Source organism: Hipposideros armiger, unplaced genomic scaffold, assembly GCF_001890085.2.
Source record: "Hipposideros armiger isolate ML-2016 unplaced genomic scaffold, ASM189008v1 scaffold_70, whole genome shotgun sequence".
In the NCBI taxonomy this organism is placed as follows: Eukaryota; Metazoa; Chordata; class Mammalia; order Chiroptera; family Hipposideridae; genus Hipposideros; species Hipposideros armiger.
The window spans coordinates 2,441,832-2,458,083 of NW_017731420.1; the positions used below are offsets into that span (position 1 = coordinate 2,441,832).

General features: G+C 37.3%; 1 protein-coding gene across 5 annotated transcripts in view; it reads left to right on the top strand.

The window, feature by feature from the left end:
* The window catches only part of VPS13B (vacuolar protein sorting 13 homolog B), an 810,211-nt gene that overhangs the window by 636,252 nt on the left and 157,707 nt on the right, over nt 1–16,252 (top strand). For all 5 annotated transcript variants that reach the window (XM_019642536.1, XM_019642534.1, XM_019642538.1 and 2 more), the window contains exon 36: nt 3,585–3,980. In XM_019642536.1, coding sequence (XP_019498081.1) covers nt 3,585–3,980 — 396 coding nt within the window. The remainder of the gene's footprint in view (nt 1–3,584; nt 3,981–16,252) is intronic.

Consider the following 16,252-nt stretch of genomic DNA (forward strand, 5'->3'; position numbering starts at 1 on the left):
CTGTCTCTTGTTGCTTTTAGGATTCTGTCTTTATCTGTAACCCTTGCCATTTTCACTATAATGTGTCTTGGTGTGGGCCTGTTTGGGATCATCTTGGTTGGAACTCTCTGCACTTCCTGGGCTTGTGTGTCAATTTCCTTTGCCAGGTTAGGGAAGTTTTCAGACATTATCACTTCAAATATATCCTCGATCCCTTGTTCCCTCTCTTCTCCTTCTGGTATTCCTATGATGTGCATATTGCTGTGCTTGATGTTACCACCCAGCTCTCTTAAACCATTTTCAACATTTTTTCTTTTTTCTTTTTGTTGTTCCGCTTGGATAATCTCTGCTCTCTTGTCTTCTAAGTTGCGATTCGATCCTTTGCTTCATCCAATTTGCTGGTAATTCCTTTGAGTTTGTTCTTTATTTCAGTAATTGTATTCTTTATTTATTATAAAGAATTGTATTCTTTAGTTCTAACTGGTTGTTTTTCATGATTTCTCTATCCTTCTTTATAGTCTCACTAATTGCCTTGAACATTCTAATCATCAGTGTTCTAAACTCTGTCTCCAATAGGTTGGTTGCCTCTATGTCATCTTGTTCCACTGATTCGGGAGGTTTCTTCTGTTCTTTTATTTGGGCTGTCTTTCTTTGTTTCCCCATTCTGGCTTACTCTTTATGCGTGCTTCATTGTATTAGATAGATCTCCTAGGTCTCTCAGTCTTTGCTGGGTGGGCTTATGTGGTATGTGTCCTTTATATTTGAATTGCTCAGTCTCCCTATTCTCCTGTGCATGTGTTCCAGAGTTGTCCCTTGTGTTGTGTGTCTTCTCCTGTTGAAGTTGAGCTTTGATTGCTTTTGGTTTGTCAGTAGGTAGGATTGACTCCCAGGCTGACTAGTTGTGAGGATTGGCCATGTCCACAGTGTGTGAGCTGTTGTGTGAGGGCTGAACCCTCAGATGAGGCTTGGCCCCTATGGGCTCTAGTGCCTGTAGAGATTTCTCTTTGGGTGTGACTCTTGTAGGTCAAACCCAGTAATGCCCTGGTTTGGTCTAAAGTTGGCCCTCTGGGTGTGATGATTTCTGTGCCTCCTTGGATGGGCCCTGCTGCAGAGCGATTTTAGAACAAAATGGATCAACAAGCAGAGCAACAACAGACACAAAAAGAAACCAGATACTCTCACATGTAAACAACTAGCAGCCTTGTTTTAAACTATACTAAAGAGGTGTTAAAGATAAAAAACAACACTCAACATGCACAGCAGTATCAAAAATACAAAAAAACAAAAACAAAAGAAACAAGACAAACAAAATAGCAACACCAAAGGAAAAAAAGAAAACAAATTGCAGAAAAAATGGAAAGAAGGAGGAAAAGTAGAGCAGGGAAAAGAAAGAAAAGGGAGAAAGAAGGGGGAAAAGAATATATATATGTCTACACACCTATATGTATGTATGTATACACACACACACACACGCACATATAGAAAAAACTACAAATGATAATAATGAAATAGAAAAACAAAAACAACCAAAACAAAACAAAACAAAAAAAACAGTGCCAGTCTTGGCTAATGTCCACCAAGCTATCTCCAGGTTGTCCTCTGCTGTGCAAAAACTCCTCTGCATCTTGTGGGGGCAGAGCCAGCCACCTGGCGCCCAGAGTGACCGTGGCAATGCAGGTCTAGATGAGTGGAGCTATGGGGTGTGGTTGGTAGTTTTTACAAAGTCAGTGCCGTTTCTGCTCTCACCTGCCCAGAGGCGCGCTGAGAGCTCCACAACCAGAAGGCTGGATGTGCGTCTTAGGGCACTCTTTCCACCGGGGGCTATGAGGGGTGTGAGATTTCTGAGATGCTAAAAGCCCAGCAGTGCCACCCTCTGCTGGGGTCCTGCGAATGACTCAGCAGCTGAAGTTGCCCTGGTGGGAGCCTTGCAGAAAAGGTCAGGTCGGGGAAGGGTAGGCAGCCTCACGCTTTTTGCAGTCTCTCCCCTACCTTTTTCCATTTCCTGGAAGTCTGATCACCTCTGTAATCTGACACTACTCCATTCAGGGATCAGTTTAAGACTCTGGAATGGCTGGGCTAGGGTTTCTGAGGGAGGGTGGGAGTGGGGGTTTATTTATGGAGTTGTTTTTGCTGTCTGCAAGAGCTGCACCGTAGTTTTGAGCTGAGGCTTCTGCCGCCAGGCACCACAAGCTCTTGCTGAACTCCCAGCAGGACTGTGGGGTGCAGGGAGTGAGCCAGTGGCCTTGCTGCTGTAGCAATCTCTGATCTGCTTCCTGGGGCCCCACGTTTCTACTGCCTCGCGCACTGATGCATCTCCGCACACCTCCCTTCCCTCTACCCACACTCTCCCGGTTTGCCCACCTTCAGGTAATCTCGTGTGAGTCTCTTAGCTGTTCTGTGTGATGAGCAGAGGTTTCTCTGATGAGTTATAGCTGTTCAATTTGCGGTAATTTCCAGGTGAGAACTCAAGGAGCCCGCCTCACTGCCACCATTTTTATGATGTCTCAGAGTTTTGCATGTTTAAAGAAACACATGAGAAGGCACACTCAAGGGAGATGGTACCCTGAGGGAGCCTGGGTAGTCGGAAGGAAACCCATAGGTGCTGTCATCTGAGGAATGTGAGATGAGGCCGTTCTTCTGAAGAGAGATGGAGATAATGAAATTATTAATAAAGACTATTAACTTTGTCTTCTTAATAGCTGGTATTCCTAAGCTTCACCTAGGATTATGTCTTCTATTATGTCTTCAGGTTCCAGTGACAAGAACACTTGTTAGATTCAGTTAAGCTCAAACATTTATTGAACACATACATATGCAAGACGCCGTACCAGTCATGGGTATAAAGATGTATGACATGCTCAGCCTTCACGATGCTTATAGTCTTATGTCTCATTAATAATAAAAACAAAGAAAGATGGTGAAATAAAAAGGCAAAAACAGAAATAATAAGGCTAGTTAGTTTTAATGGCTGGTGGCTAAGTGGCAGATAAGGACAACTGTTGGTATATAGTACATAGCAAATGAACTATAGGTTTTAAGAAATTTCAGTCTATCCCTGAGGAGGTATTTGAAATTTTGTCAATCCAGAATGTACAGGCAAAGGTGTAGGGACTCTTCTGGGTTTGCAGCAGCTCACAAAAGAGAAACAAATTTCTCTACATATGCTTGATCAGAGAATGGCAGGGGAGGCTATTTTAGTCAGTTGAACACATATTAATACCAGTATTCACGTCAGGCTGTGTGTGGCTACTGGGGGAAGTCCGTTTACCTTGGAAGAAGGGATGCCGGTTGCAGTACTGAACTGGTAAGGCCGCTTCCTTTTGCCTAGGTTGGAAGGGCAGAAGTAGATGTCCATGTCCTGTCCAGGAACAGGCAGTCACATGGGTTAAGACAGGAATGCAGGCAGGTAATTAGTCCCGGGAAAGTGTTCCTCTAAGTAATTACATGGAAAGAGTACGTAGATGATGAGTAAAAGAATTACAACATCTGGCATTCTAGTGAGTCTACAATAAAGGTGTTGGGAAACTTGAAGCTTGAAAGGGAAGTAAAGGCTTATATTCAATAAGAGAGCTTCAGTAATTTTCTTATCTTTTTCAATTCTATAGCAGACATCAGTTTGGATATATCAAAGCCGTTGAAAGCAAACCTGAGTTTTACCAAGCTGGATCAGATAAACCATTTTTTAAAAAAGATAAAAAGTGCACACAGCAAAGAGACGTCAGTCCTGGCCGACACCACGCTGCCGAAGGATGAGCTTCCAGCCTCCAAATGTTACCGAGGGAAATTGTCTAAACCAAAAGTTCATGGTGATAGAGCACAAAAGGTTCCATTTCAAGAAAACATTTGGAGAACTGTCTCCTGCTTTCAAAAAATTTCTGTCCATACTACTCAGATTGTGGTCTCCATGGAAACTGTCCCCCATCCTGAAAAACCATGCCTGTTAGCATCTTTATCAACTCTCCGTGGGAGCCTGAATGTCAAAGCAGCACAGAAAGTACCTGGTAAGTCACCAAAACGGGGAGAGGGAGATAACGGCATAACTTGTTAACATCTGAAAATGCATCATTTTGATGATTTATATTATTAGGAGGTTAAACGTTTTAAGAGCCATTAGCGATGGGGGCATTTCTGGTTTGTGACCTTAGTTTAGAGAAAATTTTATAACAAATCCTTTGAGCTTAAGTATTTTGATGCCCTAAACTAAACATTTCCTATCCACCTCTTTAGACATGTTCCTACAAATGTCTTTAAAACTGTTTGTGCCTAAATTTTTTTTTTACCTAAAATAGCTATAGTGGCACAACAAGAAATGGTTTTTATGAACCATTAGAGCAGTGGTTCTCAAGGAATGGTCTCAGAACCAACAGCATCAGCATCACCTGGGAACTTGTTAGAAATGCAAATTTTCAGACCCTACCCCCTGACCTACTGAATCAGAAACTCTGGGTATGGAGCCCAGAAATCTGTTGCAAAAGCTCTACAGGTGATGCTGGTACGCTACGTTAAGTCACTGGTAGCACCTGATTTTAAAAAAGAGAAATTGCCCTAGTGGCAGGTATGCTACACAAAGTGTAATAGAAGTCAGGGTTCAACTCTGCAAGGACAGTGCCACTGAGGATTATGGGGTAGCAGCTACTGGCCAGGAAAGGCTGTGCTTCTGTGCTTAGCCTGGCAGAGAGGCAGGGACCTGTGAACTGAAAGTTGATGGGTGGTGAGGTGAGAAATGAACAGGCAGTGACATCTACATTTTCCTCCTTTGTTACAATGACTAAATTGTTACGTGCATTTTCACACTGAATCAAAAAGGGTAGGCCAAAGGAATGTGAGAAGGGAAATAGAAAAGACAGGGCACAGGTGGAAAATAACAGTTTTCAATCACTGAAACTGCTACTGTGAAAGTTCAAGGCACAATGCCAGAAATTTTCCTTTGAAAGTAAAAGTAGCAAAAGGGAAACGTTTTTTTTCCACTTTAATTTACAGGAAATCATTGGGGATAAAGGCGTAGTGCAGGGGATAAAAATAAACCCTGAAATGATATGCAACTTAGTTGCTTACTAAAAAGTAATTAAGTGGCAGCTGGAGCCTAACTGTACCTTAGTTCCATAGAGCCAGTTTGGGCACAGTAGTTTAAGAGATAAAGAAAAATTTTATAGTTGAGAAGTATGAATTTTAGGCCAAAAAATAAATGATTTATTTCTTTCTCACTAGAAATATTTGTAACCAAGCCAGCTAAAAGCACTGTATTTTTTTTAATTGTCTTAAAAGTTAGAAATGAAAAATGTAAGGTCCGTGGGACTTGAAAGATTATGAAACACTGGAGGCTAAAATGTCTGTTTTATCCACAAATAAATTGCAACCCAGACAACACTGGGTTTGTTCCCACGCCTTTCCAATTGTACCTTAATCATATAGCAAGGAAGGTTGGGACTCAGAGTGAAAGAATTTAAATACTCTAGATCTTCTTCTTTTTTTCATCCATATTCCTTGTTTTATTCATTAGCTACTCATATTTTATCCACGTTTAATTGTATTTATCCTAGGTAACCATCTCTAAAATATGATTAAAATCCTCTCACTGAGCTATACAAGGTACTAGACTCATTCTGTTTTTGTAACTTGTTTTTTTTCCTCTTCATACTAGAAAAACTATGTACCTTATACCTCTGCAATTATGCTCTTAAATCTAAACACAAAGTAGAAACTATAGCTTTGACTCAGACACAAATTATACAGCTCTAACTATAGTTTCAGCAAATATTCTAAAATAGTTGAGTCAACAAACCAAAACAAATTAAGTGGACCATTTAATAGGAACAATTTTTTTGAGAGCAGAACAAACACCAAATCTGTTTTCTTTACATTTCTGCTTAATGTAATGGCATGCTCAAACATTTAAGACGATAACAAAGTCAGCAAACTAATAATAAATGATAATTAAGTGAATTGAGATTGTGTGAAGTTCTAGTTATTGCTGAAGGCTGATTTCTAGGAAATTGTAATTGAGAGATTATTACATATTCTTTCAAAAATTCATTTTTAACTAAGCAAAACTTTTTAGAAGTAAAATACAATTTAAGCTTTGAACGTTAATTTTGTTGTATAGTTGAATATCTTAAAAACGCATGCTTTGCAAATTGGATGAAATATATGCAAATATATATTCAAAGTATATTTTTGATAAGTTGTAAAAATAACCCCCTCAAAAAAAAAGGAAAACTTCCTACCAGTAGTCATATTTCTTTTTGTATTTTTCAAGTGACATCATTTTGCATTCAACCAAAAATTTTTGAACTATATCTTTGAGCTCAACAGAGTTAATGTCAGATTTTTATAGTTTGAATCTAATACAGAAATACTTAACTGTGTCTTTGATTTTACAGTTTATATAACTATTGTGGCCATCTGCAGCAGCTGCACTTTTCAAATTATTTGCTGAACCAAATTGAGCACAGTGACAAAAGTAGTCATCTCAGATGTACTATTAAACAGAGAAAGGAAAAGGAGCATTGCCGTGGTACAGTATAGCCATCTGCTGTACAGATGTTATTGTATAGAATGACTTAAGATAAAATAATTGTAGAAAATTTTCATTAAAACCTCAACAATTTGCACTTGTTTATGCGAATCTGCATAACTCCCCAATGAGACAACACACTTGGGGTTTCTTTGGTTCTCACTCACTTTCTCTTTGATCCTTTTTGATGTGCTGACTTTAATAAACACAGTCAAAAACACTGCGCAAAAACATCATGGAAAAAACTACAAAGGAACAATTATAGCAGCAGAAACTACTCTAATCCCTAACTTACGCAAGCTATTTTTAGGGAAATATTTTTTTTAACACTCTTTATGTGACAATGTTATATAAACAGGGTAAAACAGTCCTCTCCAGATGAGTTTTAATTTAGAAGCTGAAATAGATTTGTAATGCTCGAGGAATCTTATGTTCTAAGTAATATTTAGAGAAACACAATTGGGAATGTGTCGTAGGCATGTTTCCTCACTTCTGAAAGGTACAAAAATATTTGAGTTTGCCTAATGATTGTATTTTTTATCATCTAAACTGTCATAAGCTTATGGGAAGTGTATGGAAAAGGGAATAATAAAAGAGTGAAGGGAGAAAGTTAATTTTCTTCCCAAGAAATTGTCCATACATTTAAATCTGAAATGCTTTCATAGTCATTTACTGGTTTTACAACAAAATACGTACAGATTAGTCACTGAAATGTTTTCCTTGTTTGAAACAAAATGAAATGGTTAAATATTTTCTTCCCCCTTTAAAAAAATCTACGAGTTTTTCGTAGCCTCAGTACTGTTCTATAACCCTCAACTATGAGAGTTTCAACCAACTTAATTTTTTTTTAATTCCACTCTGTAGATGCTAGTGTACAGTGACTTATAATAACCAAGCTTGTATTTCAGCTAGAACACTTATGTCCTCCTGTATGTCTTCAGTAAAAGGGCCCTAACGTTGTGATTTTAGTAGACGTAATGCTTGTATTTTTAAAGTTGGTGTATAATACTGCCAAAAAAAAACAAAAAAAAAAACCTATGGTTGTGTTATCAATAACAAAACAAAACTCATTTAGAAATTATATCTTATTTTCTGAATCATTTTAAGGCAGATAATATTTCTTCTGCTGTCCATTAAATCCATCCCATTCTATAGTATGTTCTTTTAAAAAACAACCCCTTTTCTCCCCACATACACAACAACACAATCTTTTTTGCCATTTGAAGTATGTCGCTATAAATTCTGAACTAGCAGTGTAGCACTTTCCACAGGCAGGGTGGGGAGTAAGCTGTAGACTTTTGCTCCCCTTGTCAGAGTAAATTATGGCTCTATCAGGGCTGTACTCCTCAGAATTCGGCAAACAAGGGTGCATAATTCAGCTGTTCTTTAGCCTGCCTTGCTCTTTCCCAGCGACACTTAGATTATCAAGCTCCATGTAGATTAAGGAAAGGGGGACTAGGATATGAACGAGTTAGGTAGCACAAAGGGCTGGGGGAAGAGCCTAAATCAGGCCATTTTGGCTGGCATTTTATTCAGAATTGGGAAAAAGGTACAAGGATCCGCTTTTCAACAGGACCAAGGAGACTCTACATCCATGCAGAATGCAACGAGTGAAACTCATTCTAGTCAAAGAGCTGTGTTTTAAATAACTTTCACTACCCCAGCCTCTGTCATCCAGATGTACTTATCTTTGTATATAAACAAAAATAGGGAAAAAAGCATAACTATATTATTTCTCACACATACAAACGCCTCCTCTCATGTTCACTGAATTCAGGACCAGTAAAACGTAAAGAACCTAAAGTTCCTTTTCATGTACTGAAAAGTGAAACCAGGTCATTAATTGATACAAGTGGAGCTGCAGCTTTTCATTCCATAGTTAACTGGATTTCCTGAGGAATATCTCTTACGGCGTTGTCATAGTCCATAGGATGCTCCTGAGACACAGGTGAGCCTGAGGGGAAATAAAGCATTAAATTAGATATGACTACCTAAAACAGTATGTTCCAATAACAGGCAATTTATAATACCCCAAAGACTATTGTTGCTTTTATTAAGAAATAGCATTTCTTTCCAATGCCTAAACAATAGGAAATGAGTTCTTTGACAGTTAAATCCAGAGGAAAACTTAACTTTTAAGCAGCTACTGAGGATTGAAGTGGAAGTACAGCTTGTAGACAGCTAGACAAATCACTGACCAACCTTAATGAATACTGGGTGTGGGCACCCTGGTCTTGTCATTTTTGACACTATGTCCCAAGTAGCTTAAACCCAACACTCAAAGAAAGGTAGAGACCTCATTGGGTCTATAATATATAGGGGATTTCATTTGTCATTTTGGTATACCTCGCAAGCGCAAAAGAAAGAGTAAAAGGGGATTATCTTGACAATGAAATGAGTTACTGAATCTTGTGATAATGAAAAGCAGAAGAATTCTAATTCCTTTCTATAGTCCCTGAGGAAGAGGTACATTTATAGTTTTGCAAAAGTAAAATGTAGGCAGGCAGAACAGATGGCCTAGAGTCCGTGAAACAGGACACCCGTCATCCCAGAACTGAGCACCACTATTAATCCTGGTCAGATTCTCTCCTATTGCTTTATAACAAGGTTCTAAGTTGCTACTGATGAAATGGCAGTGACATTTTTGTGTGCATAGTGGTGGAATATTGCGACATTCCAAAAAAAAGTAGAATTTAGGAAGTTCTAAAAATTGAATGGGAAATAAGTAGGAAAAGTAAAATTCTCAACTTATTTTCAAAATAATGTCCCATATTATTTCTCTAATATGGTGGGAAATAAAAAACATAAATGTATAAGATACTTGCTTGTGGAGTAATTCTTTTGTCCCTTTCTTAGAAATCATATGCAGTAGAGAAGAAATCCCAACATACAATTTTTATTTTCCTTGCTGTCATTGTTATCATAATATATGATTAGATAGAATTTTGGAAAATAATAAGCAATATTAATAATACTATCTTAGAAATGATCTTTTTGTACACCCTCTAAAAGAGATAAAAATTTTAGAATGTTTGATGTTTTTAAAAAAAAACAACCACTAGTAGATATACACTGTCCAGGCATGTTTATACAGTTATTCTTTTGTTTAACCAAATTATGTTAATGCAGTCTTCTACGTCTTTCATGTAGGATATGTAAATTTTTTTGAGATAAGGATTTATGCATTTTTAAGTGTCTGTTATGTAATTATTCTTCTTCATGTACCATTGTATTTTAGTGCTGTGTGGTTACCATAGCTGTTTTGGATTTCAATGGGAAACCTTTAAAATACATAGGAGAGTAACTTCAGATATTTAGAAGATAACCATTGGGTTGAATTTCTGATGTGTTAATTTCCAGTTTGCATAAAAAGTAAAAATTATGTAATAAGCAACCAACTGAGGAAGTCAAAGCACTCTCATGTGCTGTGTGTAGTGAACATGATGTACCTGCTCAGTCTTCATGGAGGGAGATGAGCTCATCTCAGGGAGATAACCATCTCTGACTTTTTCTTCTGATTCATCACTGACCTGAACTCCATTTGAACCTTGTTAGACAAAAAACAAGCAGAATTCCTGGCCCAAGCTATAAAATATAATTAAGCCCTTTTGAAATGATGTGTAAAAGAACATTGCTGTACCCCACTTATAACCACTACCACCACCACAACCAATAAAGTTAAATCAAGCACTGCCTGTAATGGATTAAAATAATAAATGTTCCTGGATTTCAGTGTTTGAAGTACTTGAGGAAAACAGGCTCCCAGCAGCCCGGGTAGCTGAATGCAAGAGACATTTATTAATGATGAGTTCAAGGATTTGGCCTGTTTAAGATCATTACTTTCTGTTTACCGTGTGTTACACATCTCTTATATTTTTACATAGCCCACATGTATCCACATGCAATAATGAAAAGCTATTTTTTTAAAAAAAGAATTGTTAATTGTGTAAATATGGTTCTCTTGGGGAGTATGAAGTCTTCATAAGATTCAGCTCTCTTCTAATGAGAAATCCAGTACAGTGTTACACTCTTCCAAGTATATCAGCCTTCAAATCTTATCTCTAGCTAAATTAGTCTATTTCTTCCTATTGTTTTGAGTTACCAAATTCCAAACTTAATCTAGACTGCTAGAAAAATGTTGGCCTTAGGTTATACATTTTAGAATTGTGTCCCACTGCACTGGACTTTGTGCCTTATGTACTATAGCAAAAAACAAAAGAGATCAATGCTTTTTATTTCTTCTCCTAACTTTAACAAAGGTATGGTAAAGAATTATTTCTCTAGATCAGGGGTCGGCAAACTTTTGAGACGGAAGAGCTGCCAGGGTTCAGCAAACTGCAGCTCATGAGCCACATGCGGCTCTTTGGGTACGTACATGTGGCTCTGAAGTAAAATTGAAAATGAAAATAAAACTATCATAGTTTCATTTATAAAATTTTTAAAGGATATTATTCACATAATGGTGATTATGTAAAAATGTATTTATGGCTCTTCAATAATTTTTAAATTGTTGTGAGGGACAGGATTGGCTCTTCCAGGGGTCGGCAAACTTTTGAGACAGAATGTACCCAAAGAGCCGCATGTAGCTCGCAAGCCACAGTTTGCCGACCCCTGCTCTAGCTTTAGGTACATTGCGGGGGGGGAGGAAGGACCACTGACAAAAATTTCCCATGTACACATATTAAAACAGGGTTCCTTGGACAGGAAAAAAAAGGACCTTTGAAACAACAAAAATGCTATCAGTTAACATGCAGATATTGCACTGTGCAAAATGTTATTGAAAAAAAAACCAAAGTTTCCAGTCTTAGTAATTAAATACTAGAGATCTTTTAACAGCTGCTCCTTTGCATCCTTAATAGCACCTTATAGGTTAGTATTAGGTGAAATGGACAAGAATTATTATAGCCTCCAGCGCTGTGCTTTATAGAAAAAGAGCAGATTAGATGTGAATCTCTATCCCCGCTCTACTGAATTGTGACAGCCTTTAATTTTCACAGAAAATTGCCCTCTCATCCACATAAGCCAGTAGGCTGTTTGCTAGGAACGTTCTTGGCACAGCAACCTGTCAGTCATGAGATACATCTCATGAAGATACATCTTAGATGTTCTTTTGCCCTCTGGCTGGGCCCCTGGACCTGTAGGCTCTGTTGGCATAATATACTGAGGCTGTGCATGACAGCTGGGGACAGGAAAAAGCATTTATCCACAACGCTGTTACGAATTCGAAAAATGAAATTACTGAGCGCTAACAGCAGTAGTTTTTATTAAGCAACTTGGTGCTGGAAGAAGGCAGACACAATCTGAATCCCAGACCTGCTACTTACTGGCAATTTACTGTGGTAAAAGTTACAACTTACCTCATTTCCAAAATGAAGGCAAAAATACTTAATTCACAGGGCTGTTGAGAGGATTGGGTGAGATGATGTATGCAGAGGACCCTATACGTTCATTGGTACAAATATATTGAATTCCTCAATAAACCTTGGTCTGTTTTGTATGTTGCTCTCCCACCTCAGTCACACCACATGAATGCTGAGGTCATAGATCGTTAAATTTTAGAGCTGAAAATTATCTTCATGATCATCCGTTTCTTTATCAAGAACACTTTTTATCCTTTCCCTCATGGACCTCATGAGCCAAACTGCATTTAAGGTGACATAGCTAACATCACTATACCAAATTGACGTGACTTTAGTATGCCTCTGCAGACCTGTCTCAGACAAATTTATGATTGTTTTCAGGCTCTTTGAAATCCTGAAAATACCTTATGGACCACCATTACTGTTTGGGACTCCTAAATATCAGAGAACCCTGGGTTGAGGCCCCTTGAGTTAGTCCTAACTCCCTCATTGAGTTAAGGGTGGAGAGATTAAGTGATTTGCCCAGGGATATTCTGAGGCATAGTAGAGGCTACAACACATGTCTCCTGGCTTCTGGTCTTTATATTACACAAATCTTTAAAAACCTGGGTTATGTAGATCAAGACCAGTTTCTAAGCCATTGCAATAAATTACTTAGCAAGTCATTTTACGTTCAACATTGTTAGAATAACTTTATACCAATTCTTCCATCCACGTCACTTGGAAAAAAATTGATTCACCAGCAGTTTCCTCACATAATTAAATTAAGCAGCTACTGTATTCATCTAAGAACCTATGGATTATGTATTTGCTGTTGGTCTTTCCTCTCTGGGAAGGTTGTTATACACTTTCTACCATGCAGATCTGCCAGTCTGTTTTTTTCTTTTTAAACATAGCCACATGATCCAATCAAGTTTTATTTTTCTAATAAACTGACACAACTGTAAAAACAATGAGCATGGTGGCAGATCGGGAGGAAAGAAAGAGGCAAATCATATCCTCCGTCACCCTTTGGTATTTTTAGTTTAGGTTTTCTAGGCTCTGAGAGTTTTAAAAAAATTCTCGAATAATACCTTTCCCAGACAAGGGCCAAATATAAATAGCCAACTCAGCAGACATTTTCATCTTTCATGAGTAATTCTCCCTTTATGTGAAAGAAAAAAAAAATCCTGTTTCTGCTACTTGTCATTTTTTTATGTCCAAAGGAAGAGGATTGGATTAGACTAGGGGTCCCAGCTTTTATTTACCATTGAGGACAGGGTAAGGTTCCCCAGGAACTGGAAATCTTACCCAAGAGAAATCATTAGGTGCCTTGGAGAAGGGATACATATTAGCAGGTGGACCACCGAGCTGGGCTCCCATTTTGATGGCCAGACTTTTTAGTAAAGTTGTTGGGAAACACCAGCATCCCTTTCCGCATAAATATCAGTATCCATGTTGTTCTCTGACAGTTTGTGATGTTTTGTTCCATATATCAATTTTATCCTATATTTCAGTTTGCTGTATTTTTAGATACAAATATATAGGCTTATTAAAAAAATAGAACATAATTAAATAGGATCTGATCAACTTATATATTCTGATCAAGAGGGGAAAAACACAAGGTGGTGGTGTTTTTTTCATCAAAGTAACCAAGTGCCATTTTTATGTGCTACAACATATTTAGTTGAAGGTTTAGAAATGGAAAGATTTCTAATCATCTCTGTAGGGACCAAACTTACAAACATTTTCTTTTCTAGTCATCTAGTCACTTATGGTCATCTTTCCATGGATCATACTGATAAAAATTTTTTTCTTCCTCGCTTTGTGAGGCATCCTGATGTTTCAATGTTATGCAAATCGACTTGTAGATGTATCTAACACATGTTTGCTAATTTTCTAGTAGCCTTAGATTACTTCCAGCTGGGTAAAAAAAAAAAAAAATACCTGGATATACTTTGCTAGCACATGTCATCATTGAGTACTCTTTCTAATGACATACAGAAGCTTGATTTAGATTGCATTTTGCACAGTCAGCATGTGGAAAGTAGGAGCCTTACTAAGGGTCTACTGGAAACTGATGAAGTAGGGCTGGCAGCATTTTGTAAACATTCTCCAAAACAAGTGGCTTGCATTTATTAGCCTTCTGAAGGAGTATTTTAAAGGCCATGAAACTATTTGTTCCTTGAACTAAATTTTTACCCTCAATGAAAAGTATGTCAGTATGTAAACAAAGCAGATTATTTCTGTTTATCATACCAGTTATTTCTGAAATTACTTCTCAATGTTGCTACACTTCATTTAGTTTAATTAAATATCTGCCATTAGTTTGCTAGAGCTGAAATTAAAAATATAAACAGATTTTTGAAAGACGCCAGTGGAAAAATCAGGCAGAAGAGCATTCTGTTGAATGAAGGGAGACAGAAGAGGTTATATATTCGGTCAAAATGACCTGATCACACAATCGCTAAGTGCGATGTGGGGTCTTGGATTGGATCCTGGAACAGGAAAAAGACATGAGCGGAGAAACTGGTGAAATTCAAATAAGGTCTATAAATTAGTTAGTAGTATTGTATTGATGTTAATTTACATTTTGAGAACCAGAGTATATGTAAATTGTTAATAATAAGAGAAGATGGGTGAAGGATATCAAAGTTGAAGAATATCCCCTTTGCTGAAAGCCTAAAATTATTGCAAAATTAACTTTCTAAAAATGACCTGATCATTGATTGCATAAATAATTTTCATAATATTTATGTTTTTAAAGTTTAAGTGATCATTTTAAATCTTACATTTTGAAAGCATATTCCTTTAATTTTTTTCTTCTTATTTTTGGAAATTTAGGGGGGAAATTAAAAGTACAGAAAATGTCATGCAGAACACACCAAATGCCTACATTCTCACCAGCTAGAACAAATATAAATATTTTGTCATGTTTGCTATACATTTTTGCTATACATGTTTGCTATATATTTTGTCATGTTTGCTTCATAAAATTATTCAGCCTTTTTCAATGTTCCAGTGCTAAGAAGATAGCTCTTTATAACTTTTACTTGTAGCCATTTTGTCCAACAGTACATTAGTCCACTAAGATGAAGAATAACAAAAGAACACCTGCTTTAACTCATTTTCTGTTGCCATTTATACCAGATTTTGAATGTATAAGTGTCCAACTTACACAAGCTTGGTATTCTCTGTCGCCCTGGGTTTATGTGTGTGGTGGTGTATAAAATAAGATTCATTTTATCCCGGGGACAATGTTTAGCATGTTTCCTGATCAAAAAACAAAAGGGAGAAGATAGTGTCCCATAGGCCAACTTCTCAGAGTGAAAGAAAGGGGAAAAGAGAATTAATAAGCCTGTCTTGAGTCCCAGGGATTATTTTCATATTTTGTGGTAAAAATGTGGTTTGGTTTACCATTTATAAATGACCCTTTGGGAAATTCATCACTTTATTATTAAGTGATCACCATAATCTCTTATTACTGATCATTTACACCAAGATCAAAACCACTGAACTAACATGTTTTTCTATTGTTTTGTTGTAGCTTTTTAAAAATGTAGCAGGATATGTTCAAAAGGAAACGGCAACTCTAATTTAAACTTAAAAGCTGGTACTTGTGGGTGAACCTTTCTGTGGTCCACAGATAACTGGATCCCCTCATTGAGGAGCAAAGCCACAGAAGGCTAGTATGTGTAGTGGGCAGGTAGGCACATGGGAATGAGTTACAGTAGTTGTGTGAGTCTAAAAATCAACCTCACCTAATTTCCTTGTAGATGTATGGCACAAAAGAAAGGGAACAGACGAGACCAGCCAGGGCACATTTTTATCTATAGGTTATGTGTTTTCTTAATGCGCTTAGGCAGTGCCTGTTTCTGTGTCCTCACTGCCAATGTAATTCTCAGTGCCACCTGTGTGTTAAACAAGCCCATGATCAATGCTAGAAGACCAGAGATATAGACAAGTACAAACTATGAAAAGGATTAGAAAAAGTAAGTCTAGAGTAAAGGATAGGCTATTGGAGAAAAGAATGAAAGGAGAAAGAAAAAAAGATGAACAGCAACTTACACATATGTACTCAATGAAATACTTGATCAGAATGAAAGAATTGACAGTACATAAAGTGAATTAAAAGAAGCAAAAAAAAGGATAGGGTTTGTATGATAATAGGGAAGTGTTCATGTTTTTCAACAGTTCACTTGCTTAACAGAGTCAGTATTATAAATATTGGTTGTCCTTTTTGGGGTTTTTTTCCCTGTGGTACTTACTGAGATCTCAAAACTTGAGGCTAACAAATTGTCAAGGAAAAATCTGATGTGAAAGAAAATTCCACATCATTCACTTTATCTTTGTATATCCAGTATATGGTAGATAACCAGTAAATATTGGTTGAATAATGAATACATATATGCATAAATAT